Genomic DNA, 13,315 nt, shown 5'->3' with positions numbered 1-13,315 from the left:
AGATTTACGAAATGGAAACAAAAACATCTGCAGGTCTAAAGTTAGACCTGTCGGACATACAGTAAACACACACACACACACACACAGTACTTACATCTGATTAGAAAGGTTTCTATGTTTTTGTTTTTGCGTAGTGCAGGATAGTCCAGATCCAACACCAAGGCGTTTATGGAGTCCTGAAAGGAAAGACAAAACAATAATCACTCATCTTCACAGAGAAGGTTTTCTGACAAATAAAAAAAAAATGTTATGCTGATGAAAAATCTAACTTTTTTCAATGACTCCTGGGAAAAAAACACTGGCTTTTGTTTTGTTTCAAAAGCAAGTGTAAGTTGTGTTTTTTGGGATGAGGAGAGTGTGGAAACGTCTTTTTGATTGATTGAATACTTTATTAGTCAGAAATGTAAACAGCACGAGGTACAGTCAGACATTAAGGTTAAACGGATAACACAGAAAAGTCCAGGGGACTCGTTTCCATTGTGGTCCTATGTGTTCAATTCATCAACATAGCATTAAAAATGTACACAATATCTGACACGGGAGACGGCCTCAAGAGGCGGCTGTTTGTAGCGAGAGTGCAGTCAGTACTGCTGTACGGGGCCCCGAGACATGGGCGCTCACAGCACAGCAGGGAAAGGCCCTGGATGGCGTCTACAACAAGAATGCTACGAATGGCTCTCGATGTCACATGGGCGGACCACATCAGAAACATGGACCTTCACGGAGGCCTCCCACGGACGGGTCACTGACAAGGTCAGAGAGAGAAGGATGCGGCTGGCTTGGGCACTGCGTCAGGCACCCGGAAATGGTGGCAAGCAAACCGACACTTGTGGGAGCCAACCCAAGGGCCCAGGCACTGCTAAGTAGGAAGGGAAAGACGCACACCACCTACGTAGACAGACTGCAGGCGGTGCGACAGCGGAGCTAACGACACTGCAGAGCTCAAGACCCTGATGATTCTAGAAAGGAGGGCAGCGATTCAGAAGTCCCCAGTTGGTGCTGGGATCGGCATGTCCGCACTCTCGCATCGCAAGGTGTAATAATGTCCCGACTGGTTCCGTGTCTACTCTCACATAACCATGCTCCTCCAAAGATTGATATTTCGTCTCTGTTGGGTGTAAGGAAACCTTCCAACCTGTCCAAAACTGTTACTTTTGAGGATTCAAATAAAATAATAGCAACAATAGCAGATCGACAAGCTCAAAATGAGGCGCAATACTTTTGTGTGACGCTGTAGTATTATCAAGTAGGGCATTCATTTATGAAAAAATACAACGAATTTAAACATGGAGATAAGAGGTTTCTGACCGACAGCGACAATATTTATTTTTAATACCTGTTAATAGCTCATACAGCACACACACACATCCCAGGCAGTTCAAGTAAGGACCCTAAATCTCCGGTTGGTTTTTAGTGCACTAGCACCATTTCTAATAGTAGTATCTGTTCTTTTTTTCTGCCCTGTGTTTCCAACTGCGGTTATACAATACAATACAATCATATTCATTAAAAAGGGAAGTATCAGTCAAACTAAAGCCACACATAATTTATTGCACAGCTGCTTATCGTTGCTGTCGGGTGAAAACCTTGTATGTCCATATTTAAACTTTTATGTTTTTTTGTCGTACTTTTGTAAATGAATGCCCTACTTTGTAGCAAAAATAGCTGATCTACAAGCTCACAAACGCGGCGCATTGCATGGAATAAAAACCCATGACTGAAACTGATCTTTTTTTATGCTTTAAAAGGGATAGTTCACCCAAAAAAATATGTTTTTTCTATGGATTAGTCACCCCATGGAGACTTGAATTCATGGGTATTATTTTGTTTTTGTCGCATTCCTAAGCCAATAATATACTGACCAGTGGACCGGTAGGCAGCGGTTCTGGTAGGAGACACAAAGGAGACTCTTTGTGTCTCCTACCGGAACCGCTGGCGGTCATCAAATTATTGGCTTAGGAATGCCTCCATGCAGTCAGTGACTGATCGATAGAAAGAATGTCATTTTGGGGGTGAACTATCCCTTTAACCTTTGCTCTGATGAAATATCCGAGAACATTAGGGTTTATGGAAGACGCTTCTGCACATATTAGTCTATTGTTAGATTAAATTGACCACTTCAAATCTTAAAATAACTAATAGCAGATCTACAAGCACAGTGAGCTTGAGGATCCGCTATTTCCCGTGCGCGACATGCTCCCAAATGACTGAAATCTGAAACGACTGAGAATGACTGTCAAATACATGGATTAACCCTTAACTCACTGAGTACAATACAATACAATCATATTCATTAAAAAGGGAAGTATCAGAAAAACTAAAATCGTACTGGCCAGTTTAGGAAGCGAGGTACAGCCTTTTTCAGCTATAAGTTAAACAAGGAGTGGATGGAGCTGCAAATCTTCAGATAATGATATCTTGGGTTCTTAAAAAAAATGTTTTAGTTTTTTTCAATTTTTTTCAAAAACACGTGAAACACGTTAATGGCAGGTTGCACCATAGCGATAAAACATGTGAAACACGTTAATGGCACTCAATGAGTTAAGACCTGGAACGCATCTGTGCCACTTTAGATTTCTTTGGCTATTGAAAAATAGCAGATCTACAAGCTCATAGCGCGGCACCGAGTGCCGCGCTATGAGCTTGTAGATCTGCTATTTGTTTTAATCTTTTTTTTCTTCCAAAAACTGTTAGGATTTAGATTCTTTTTAAGAATCGCCTCAGGTCTTAATGGGTTAAAATCCATGTATTTGACAGTGGAGAGGAGAGTCCAAATGGAAAACCCTTTGGCAACCGCAGCGTTAAAGGCCATAGTGAATCTGATATTATATAATGTTACGTAATGCAGTATAACAAACATCAGTCTTTGTGTGAATTTGTTGTAAATACTTGTGGATCGTAAATCACAGAACCGGAGTGTTTACAGTGTTGTATTGTCATTGTGAGCCTCATTGTAAACTACATAACTTCTCCCCAATTTCAATATCAACTTGAGCAAAGTTCACATTGCAGGAAATTAATGTTGAATGAGTCACACAGTGAGAAAGAAACATCGTCTCTGTTGGGGTGGAAACCTCACATGTCCAAAAACTGTTACTTTTCGGGATTCAAATTCAAAAGTAGCAGATCTACAAGCTCAAACACTCTAGTATGATCAAGTAGGGCGTAGATTTACGGGTAAAAAAACACAACGTATGGAGCTTAAGAGGTTTCTGACCGACAGGCAACGATATACTCAAGTAAAATACTGAACTGTACTTTTCAATACAAGTATTTAAAAGTACAAATTACAAAAGCTAGAGGTAGGATACAGTCAGGGTCCCCACACATTTTTAGCAATGAATTTCCAAAATTTTTCCAAAACTTTTCCAGAATATTTAGCCAAATTTCCAGGCCTATATAACAATCATTCAGCGCAATAATGTGTCTCTTACTCCTATGTACAATGCCCAAAGATAGGCAGTGTAGCAAAATAAATAAATAAAAAACAATAAAAAGTGTTTGGGGGTGGGGCACAGCCGCGAAACCTCGCTCAAATAGAGCCTGCGAGCGAAAATAGGAGGGGTGGACGACGTCGTTGCACGGTTCGTTGTCGCTTGCGGTAGGTCAGGACGGTCTCATTCAAAAACATGTATTTTAATGAGATTTAATCGCCCGCTCGCGTCGCGTCACGTCGCATCGCTGGCAGTGCGGATGGGGTGTTACACAGCCTGTTCGGCGAAAAACTACTTATGTTACATATTTCGTGTAATGTTATACATGTTTATGAAAAGGTTTTGTATTAAAAATAATCAATAGCCAAAAACAATGCATAGCCAAATATTTTTCCAGGACCCTTGATAAATTCCAGGACCTTTGATGAAGTTTGATCAATTCCAAACCTTTTCCAGTACTGGATTTTTTTTTTTTTAATTTCAAAATATTTCCAGGAATTTCATGACCGTGGGGACCCTGTACAGTGGAGTTTTTAACAGCACCGGGTTTCGTTACGAACCCCAAACTCAGGTCTTTTACAGGGTCGGCTCGCTAAAGCATAATAAAGATAAAACAGATCGGTGCATTCACTTTATTCGAGAAATTTGGCAAAAATGTAGTCATTCCACAAGGGGACAAGCAATGCTCAACTGGGCTGTCATATTGTCCTCTACAGCAGTGGTTCTCAAACCTTTTCATGTCAAGGACCCCCAAATTGACACTTATTAGCCTGCGGACCCCCATTTGAAAAAGATATGCCAGGGACCCCCATAAGAGAAGATTTTTACGGCTCTAGCAGTGATTCTCAACCATTTTAATTTCAAGGACGCCCCAGTTTAACATGCATTAGGCTTCGGACCCCAGTTAATGGCATTTCTATCTCTGGGACCCCAATTCATATTGTAAAATCAATGTTAATTTAACTCTGAGAGCGTACAAATGGAACCAAATGGACCCGTTAGGGTCCATTTGGTTCCATTTCCAACATTTCCAACCCCTGGGGGTCCCCGGACCCCACTTTGAGAACCAATGCTCTAGAGTTTACATGGATTAAAGCCAATTTACATCTCACGACCATGTGCATGGCCAAGTCCTATTATGTGATTTGTGAAACAGTGTGAAAGGAGCCCCCCTCCCCCCTCCCCCCCACCCCACACCACACACACAGACATAGTACAAAATGTCAAATTATGATGTTTTAGTAATATTGTTCCTGCGGTTCTACATACCGCCAACCACGTGACAAAATCAGGCTGAGGCTTTAACCTTTTTGCTTTTATGAAATATCTGAGACATTAGGGTTTTATGGGAAATGTTCCTAAAACATATTGCTAGTTTGTCCATTTGGTTCCATTTGTACACTCTCAGAGTTATGGGGGTCCTTGAAAATAAGACAACCACTATGCCAAACTAAATGGAACAGAGCCTTAATTAGTATCATGGGTAACACCTGTGAAGGAAGTAAGGAAGGGGCCCAATTCATTCCCAATATGGCTGCTGTGCATAGAGCCTATTATGATCTCAGGACTGAACAAAAAAATCCCAAAACAATATATATATATTTTTTTTATATATCGGAAACAGTTTGACCCAGGCCAAATAAAAATGACCACCGACAAAAGAAGCACACCAAAAAAAAAAGCTAACACGGGACCTGCGAGTCGCAGAAGGAGGGTTGCGGCGGCAGCAGCAGCAGCAGCAGCAGCACATGCAGCACAAATGAGGAAGTAATATATCAACATGTGCATTCCTCATCGGTCAAGCCACAGCTCTCGGTGTTTAAAACACAGCAGCCAACCCAAACACTACAACAACAAGTAACCCGCCCCGGCCCGCCTCCAATTGTGTCAATTTGTTTCTTTAACACCCTCTAATCCTCTCGTCTTTCTCCCATTTTCTTTTCTTCTGTTTTCTGTCTATCTATGGCTATTCTGGTTGGTTGGTTGGTAGGCAGGCTGGCATGGTCTTGAGGTCTGTCACTTCCTGCTTTTTTTTTAATCCCCCTCCTGCCCTCTCTCACTATCTTTCCCTCTCTCTTTCTCTCACTCTCGTTTCTCATGATTATTTTCTATCTCAAGTGGTTTTCAACGTGGGAGGAAAGTCCGGGGACCCCCAGGGGTCCTTGTTTTTGTTTTTTTCAGGGGGTCCCCAGCCATGTTGAGCTTATAGATCTGCTATTTTTTTTACATGTTCGAAAAAATATCATAAATGTTTTACATAAATCTTCTCTTCTGGGGGCCCCTGGCACAAAACATTTTCAGATGGGGGTCCGCGCAGCGAAATACATATCAATTTGGGGGTCCTTGACATTAAAAAGTTTAAGAACCACTGTTCTCCCAGCTCTCTCTCTCTCTCTGTCTCTCCTTCCCCGGTCAGTCTGCAGCAAGCGGTTTCATCATCTGTACTTCTTCGCTTTCCCCATTAAAGGACTGACCTCACACAAAACTACTATTTAAGGGAAGAAAAAGCACGCACACACACACTGTGACACACACACACACACACTCGTGACGGACGCGCGCAACACACGGATCTCCCCATGAGCTCAGCAATACAGGAAATGATCCACCCCGCCCGAGGGCTGGAGGATCATTTCACTGTCATGAAGCGAGTCCCTGTGTGCAAGTCATTTCCTCTGAGGCAGCATTCTCCACTACTATTGTGCCGTCCGTGTGTGTGTGTGTGTGTGTGTGTGTGTGTGTGTGTGTGTGTGTGTGTGTGTGTGTGTGTGTGTGTGTGTGTGTGTGTGTGTGTGTGTGTGTGTGTGTGTGTGTGTGTGTGTGTGCGTGCGTGCGTGCGTGCGTGCGTGCGTGTGTGTGCACAGTGGTGGAGAGTAACTAAGTACATTTACTTAAGTACTGTACTTAAGTACAATTTTTAGGTATTTGTACTTCACTTGAGTATTTCCAATTTCCAATACTTTTACTTCTACTCCACTACATCTCAGAGGCAAATATTGTACTTTTACTCCACTACATTTACTTGAAACTTTACTAGTTACTTTTCACATATAAACTATGATATAATGAAACATACATTAACCACTTTAGCCCTATTTTATACATAGGCTATTTGAAAATAGCCGATCTACAAGTAGATTGTAGATCTGCTATTTTCAAATATTTAGTACTTTTACTTTTGGTACTTTAAGTACATTTTGATGCCAATACTTTTGTACTTTTACTCAAGTAATTTTTTAATTCTGGACTTTTACTTGTAACAGAGTATTTTTTATATTGCTGTATTGGTACTTTTACTTAAGTAAAGAATTTGAGTACTTTTTCCACCACTGTGTGTGTGTGTGTGTGTGTGTGTGTGTGTGTGTGTGTGTGTGTGTGCGCGCGCGCGCGCGCCTGCTGCAGAGCAGAACCGAGACAGAATCTGTGCATGCATGCGTTGCCACAGACGGTCTGAAAGCCCGCCTCTTCACACTTCACCTCATCCTAGAGCTGGTGGTGGTGGGCACTCGACCGAAAATAATGTCGAAAAACCAACATTTAGAAGCAGTAACCAGACTTAATCTCGCTCATGTAGGTTAATCCAATAATCCAGAGGTTCAGTGGGGGTGGGGTGGGGGGGGGGTCCCCAAATGATTTGGTCCCCCCAGATTATTTTATTGATGTGCTACATTGTTTGTTTTCTCACTCAACAGTAAACATACTGTACATCATAAGTGTATACAGGGTATCTTCACATTTCTAAAGTGACGATTTAAGGACTTTTAAGGCCTTTTTAACCCATTAAGACCTGGAACTGTGTCATTTTTTGATTTGAGCTAAAAAGCATTATTTTACACTTTGGCTATTCAAAAATAGCAGATCTACAAGCTCATAGCGCGGCACCGAGTGCCGCGCTACGAGCTTGTAGATCTGCTATTTTTCAAAAATCGTGAAAATGTGTGCAAATCTTTCATTGCTTCTGGGGGGGTCGCTGGAACAAAATATTTTGATGGGGGTCCGCGGCCAAATACATATAATTGTGGGGGTCCTTGACATGGAAAAGATTGAGCACCACTGATATAGAAACATACGTTTTTCAGAAAACTGTTGAGATTTAGGAGACATGTAGAATCGGCTTCAGGTCTTAATGGGTTAATACCTCTAACATGATCAAAAGACCATTATTGTGTCAAAATAATCAACAAACTATACAATAAAAAATGGACAAACATTGGCCAAATTGTCAAATATTACCTAAGAAAGAGGGAAACATTGTGAAAATAGCCAATCTACAAGCTCACAAGAGGAGAGGTGAGCTTGTAGGTCTGCTATTTTGGAACCGAGTCAAACAAAGTGTAATGCCTCAAAGTCCTACAATTCCAAGTGCTTGTCAGGGTGAGGGGTCTCCCCAGTTCAAATATGAGTATGATGGGGGGTCGCGGTCTGAAAAGTTTGAGAACCAGTGGAATAACCGAGAAGCAAGTTGTTGGATGTTTATTTTTTTAACGCCCTACTTGATCATACTACAGCGTCACACAAAAGCATCAAAAGTAGCAGATCTACAAGCTCAAAACGCGCCGCTTTGCGCCGCTTTGCGCCGCTTTTCGAGCTTGTAGATCTGCTACTTTTTGAATTTCAATCCTCAAAGTAACAGTTTTGGACATATGAGGTTTCCACCCGACAGAGATGATATATTACAGTGTCACTGTCAGGCAGAATCTATCCATAATTAATCTCTCTTTTTTTAGGTTTTCTCATAATGACCTGCAGACTACATTGAAATTAACCACTCTAGTACCTCTCAGTCGTTTTAGAACTCTGGTGGCCAAACAGGTCACCACAATGTGTAATTGTTTTTAGAACTCTGAAAAATGCTGTCTTGATTTCTTTTTGTAACTTTTTTTTTTTTTTTTTTATATATATCTCACATGTACTGTATGCCTTTTTCCTTTTCAATTCCCAGATCATGTAATGTATTTTTAAAACTGTGATGTTGTTGAATTTGCACTGTATTGTATTACTCGACGACACTGCAAATGAGTTTAATTACTCAGTGTAATTTCGAGAATAAATAAATCTTGAATGAATGAATAAATGAATGCCCATGCCCTATTTTATACTTAATGTTATGACAGGGCTGTGCAAAAGCAGCTAAAACAGCCGTCTACATGCTCACTATGTGTTGTGAGCGTAGATCGGCTATTTCAGCTATTTCTGATGCTTTTGAAAAAAAATCTGGAAATCTTTGAATTTTGAAAGATTCTGAAAGATTTTGCGTATAAATGACACGCCCAAAATAGGGGCACATCAAATTTAACAGTTTTGGAGGTTCATCCCCAGCGTCAACAATAGTTATGTTATTAAAAAACAATGACATTGTTTTCCCACTTCACACAGTATGCGACGTATGTCATTTAGATAGATGTATGCTGTGTCCTTATCCACAGATGCCTGCTATGCTAGTCACATGGTTGTAGCACTTGTTTTTTTGGCACCGAGTGACTCTATTAACTTGACCGTGTACCTGTTGTTTGTTGACTAGGGCTCATGCCATTTACTGTGATTGTGCTGCAGCTGAAGTCACTCTTGATAAGTGTCTGCTAAATGCCTGCTAAAAAAGATATATGTTACAGTACAAGTACACATGTACTGGTTTCCCATGCACTGTAATATATATATATATATATATATATATATACGTGTATGGCCAAGAACCACCAGCAAGCGCACACATGCGAACACACTCATACACTTTGTGCCAAAAACAAATCTTTTAAATGCCAGCAGCATTCCTGAATCTGATGTCCAAATCATCAGTGAGTCAGTCTTGAGTGAACACAAGATTAGAACATGCATTACAAAAAGCCAAGCGCCTCAAGAGACGTGACTGCACCACACACACGTTTGTAGTCCATTAACATTGCTATAAAAAACAATACAAAAAACACAACAAGGCTCTGGCGTACATTTGTCAGCCCCAGACATAAAGCATCCATTTATAAATATTAAAGAACCCCAAGTGTCTTGGGGAGTGTAAAACCACACTGAAACATATTTATTCTCTAATCCGCTGGACGTATTTGAACTTGTTCCAATCCACCAACACTGTACTCTGTCCTTCCCTCCCAAAATAAAATAAAAACAAATCACCCACACAATCAATCACATTCGCGCTCATGCTGGATTGTGATAATGTCATATTTGTCTTCTGGCAATCACTCAAAAAAATAATGTGACATCAGTCAGTTTGTTAAATCAGCAATGTAATATTAACGTAGCTAAACCAAGATCAAATATGGCTTTTAACCCATTAAGACCTGGAACGCATCTGTGTCACTCTAGATTTCTTTGGCAATTCAAAAATAGCAGATATACAAGCTCATACCGCGGCACCGAGTGCCGCGCTATGAGCTTGTAGATCTGCTATTTTTGAAAAATCTTGTTTTTGTTTTGTTTTTTTTCCTTCAAAAAACGTTTTAGTAATTCTAGAAAACATTTTTAAGAATCGCCTCAGGTCTCAAAAGGTTTCCAAAACATTTGATACTTTTTCAAAAATAGCAAGTTCACAGCACGGAACAAAGTGACGCGCTGTGAGCTTGTACATCTGCTGTTTTGGAGCTCCCTGGAGCAATTGTTTGGGTGACAGTTAATCGTCAAGTAAAATGACATAATCGTGACAGCCCTAGAGGTGATTGACATGAAAAAAGGTTGAGAAGAACCCCGGCAACCTAGGCTAAAGAATCCACTTCCCTTGCCTTGAACGGCACAATCTATCCCTGAACAACTTGCCAGGTGGAAGTTTTGCGTCTCCACTTCACCCAATCAGCCTGACTCCTTGCATATCTGCTCCACCGGCACTTAAGCTCTGTTATCTTATGGTTCTACTCTAGGCTTGTACTGTAATCAAGCCAGTTGGGCTATGCCTTGTTGCCTGGCAACCCGTGGAAAAATACAAAGAGATGAAAGCATGCAGAAGGCAAGAGAGGTTGCTTCTTTTTTTTTTTTTTAAAGCAAAGCTGCAGCACGATCATTGGCAACTGTTTGTATTTTATAGTGTTATTGTGTTCCATTCTATTTATGACTCGGTGTGCTGTTTTAGCATTCCTGCGCTGTCATTCTCTTTGACTTTTCGCCTGTTTCGGATCTTTACCACCCAATAAAGGAAGCCACGTGGACGTAGCAGTCAGGAATGTGATGATGTAAAAAAAAAAAAAAAAGTCTGATTTATAGGGCTTCTTCGTTTGGGCGCGGGGGGAAAACAGCCGATCTGTGAGCTTGTAGATCGGCTATTTTCGGACCAGTGCCGGGGGAGGGACCAGATATATTCGGCAAACACAGTGAGGAATTACCAAAGTATTCAAAGCACCCCCCTCCCACACACACACACACACACACCAGAGACCCCCACCCCACCACCATCTCTCTTTTTTACACCCCGTTTCCCAAAATCTCCTCCTCCTCCTCCCACTCCTTTCCGAACCATTCTCATCTCTAGCCATGTGGAACAGAAAACAAGAGCAAGCGCTCTGGGCTTTAAAAGGACTCGAGCAAAAGAAAAGCTAATGTTTTGATCAAATTCCAGACGTTTAAAAATAGTTTGTGGGGGGATAAACGGAGAGAGAGAGAGAGGGCCAGGCCGGGCAAGAGCTGGAGGACCTTGCCAAGCGAGGCCCATAACTCTTCACGAAAAGTCGACAAGAATCCTTGTCGAGAGAGAGAGAGAGAGAGAGCGCGAGAGAGGGAGGAAGAGAGAGAGAAGGGTGTTCTACCTACCTAGTATATCGTTGCTGTCGAGCAGAAACCCCTCATCTCCATACTCTTCTAGCTGTGTTTTTACGTAAATTAGTGCCCTACTTGATCATACTACAGCGTCACACAAAAGCATCAAAAGTAGCAGATCTACAAGCTCGAAACGCGTTTCGAGCTTGTAGATCTGCTACTTTTGCCATTTTTTTATTTGAATCCTGAAAAGTAACAGTTTTGGACGTATGAGGTTTCCACGCGACAAGAGGCGACGTTCGATTGCAAAGTTGCAATGTGACGCACGGCTTTGGTTTACACATTGCCCTATTCTAGTGGCCCTGTATCTTTAAATGCACATACTTCTTTTCTTAGTTCCGATTGTATTTCACACTTGCTTTGGCAATGTAAACACATGTTTCCCATGCCAAATAAAGGCTGGTTGAATTTAACTGAAGGCAGAGAGAGAGAGAGACAGATACAGAGGGAGATACGGAGAGGCTCGCAAAATAGCATGGCCAAAGACCCCTCGAGGGAGGCCGTCGTCTTATTTTTTCATTTGACAGATTGTTGTCCCACCATGTGCCGTTGGCCGGCGATGTACGAGCTTTATGAGAAGGTTTACTGAGGAATGTGACGGGATAAAACAGCGGGTCGAGAGAGCAGGGCTTGGATTTTGCTTTATGCCACTGGTTATCAAAGTGAGGGTCCGGGCCGGGACCCCCAGGGGTCCTTTGGGGGGTGGGGGGTGGGGGGTGGGGGGTTGATCCAGGGGGTCCCCTGCAAAAGTAGTTAGCTTGTACATCTGCTATTTCTGAGATTTTTTTTGAAAATATATTTAACATAAATCTTCTTTTCTGTGGGGTCTCTGGCACAAAACCTTTTCAGATGGAGGGGGGGTTCGCGGCCAAATACATGTGCATTAGGGGGTCTTTTGGCAAAAGTTTGAGAACCACTGCTTTTATGCAACAATAAAAACATGTCAACGTGAAAAAGCGAAGAATGAAAAAAAAAGGGGGGGAGAAAAAAAAATCACAAAACACAGTGGCATGCCTCCTACTACCGCGGTGGTTGAGGTAATTGCTGCGGTCTAACCCTGTCGAAAATGCCAAGCATCCATTTAACTGAGAGAGCGGAGCCTTTACGGGTCAATTTTTACACTCTCCAGAGTCAAACTGACACTTAATGTTTGTGCAGTGTCACGCCAAACCGGGCTTATTATCTTGTCATGTCTTAGTGAAATGCATATCAATGCTCTATCCCACGAAAACACACGTGCACCTGCATGATTTGTTTTTCGGCGTTAAGTGATAGCTGCACCGGGAACAGAGTGTGTGTGTGTGTGTGTGTGTGTGTGTGTATATATGTATGTATATGTATATGTGTGTGTGTGTGTGTGTGTGTGTGTGTGTGTGTGTGTATATGTATGTATATGTATATGTATGTGTGTGTGTGCGTGTGCGTGCATGCTTTTTTTTGCTAGTGATCAAAAAAGCATGTTATGTGTATTTATGTGCAATAGTTAATCAAACTAATCAATTATAAAAGATGATTGATAATCGATGATTTCATAAAATAACCCATTTTAACCCAAGTTAAACAGATTTTTTTTTAAAGAAAATAGTGCACAAATCAAAGTCGATCAAAAAGCTTGTCAATGACAAAGTATAAAATAATACTCGAGTGGTTAAATGATGATACAAAAAAAACTAATCGATCGAATGAATCGCCAAGAAGATAATCAACAGTTGCAGCAATATATTTACCTATATTGATATGTGAATGCATATCGTTGCTGTCGGGCAGAAACCTCTTATCTCCATTTTCTAACTTTTTGTGGTTTTATCGTAAACGAACGCCCTACTTGATCATACTACATCGTCACACAAAAGCATCTAAAGTAGCAGATCGCATGTTGAGCTTGTAGATCAGCTACTTTTGCTATCTTTTAATTAGAATCCTGAAAAGTAACATTTTGAACAAGTATGACCCAGGCTTCGGTGCATGCATACTTACATACATACATACATACATACATGTGAATGTGTGTGTGTGTGTGTGTGTGTCTGTGTCTGTGTCTGTGTGTGTGTGTGTGTGTGTGTGTGTGTGTGTGTGTGTGTGTGTGTGTGTGTGTGTATTAATTTGAGAAGGAGAGAAGCAGA

General features: G+C 41.4%; 1 protein-coding gene across 4 annotated transcripts in view; it reads right to left on the bottom strand.

The window, feature by feature from the left end:
• The window catches only part of rock2a (rho-associated, coiled-coil containing protein kinase 2a), a 79,089-nt gene that overhangs the window by 51,320 nt on the left and 14,454 nt on the right, over window positions 1-13,315 (bottom strand). For all 4 annotated transcript variants that reach the window (XM_084043843.1, XM_084043845.1, XM_084043842.1 and 1 more), the window contains exon 2: window positions 95-176. In XM_084043843.1, the coding sequence (XP_083899969.1) occupies window positions 95-176 (82 nt within the window). The remainder of the gene's footprint in view (window positions 1-94; window positions 177-13,315) is intronic.

This window comes from Gymnoscopelus microlampas (genome assembly GCF_963454915.1).
Source record: "Gymnoscopelus microlampas genome assembly, chromosome: 20".
Lineage (NCBI taxonomy): Eukaryota > Metazoa > Chordata > Actinopteri > Myctophiformes > Myctophidae > Gymnoscopelus > Gymnoscopelus microlampas.
Note: the sequence above shows the minus strand (reverse complement) of the source record. Positions and strands in the feature narration are given on the sequence as shown.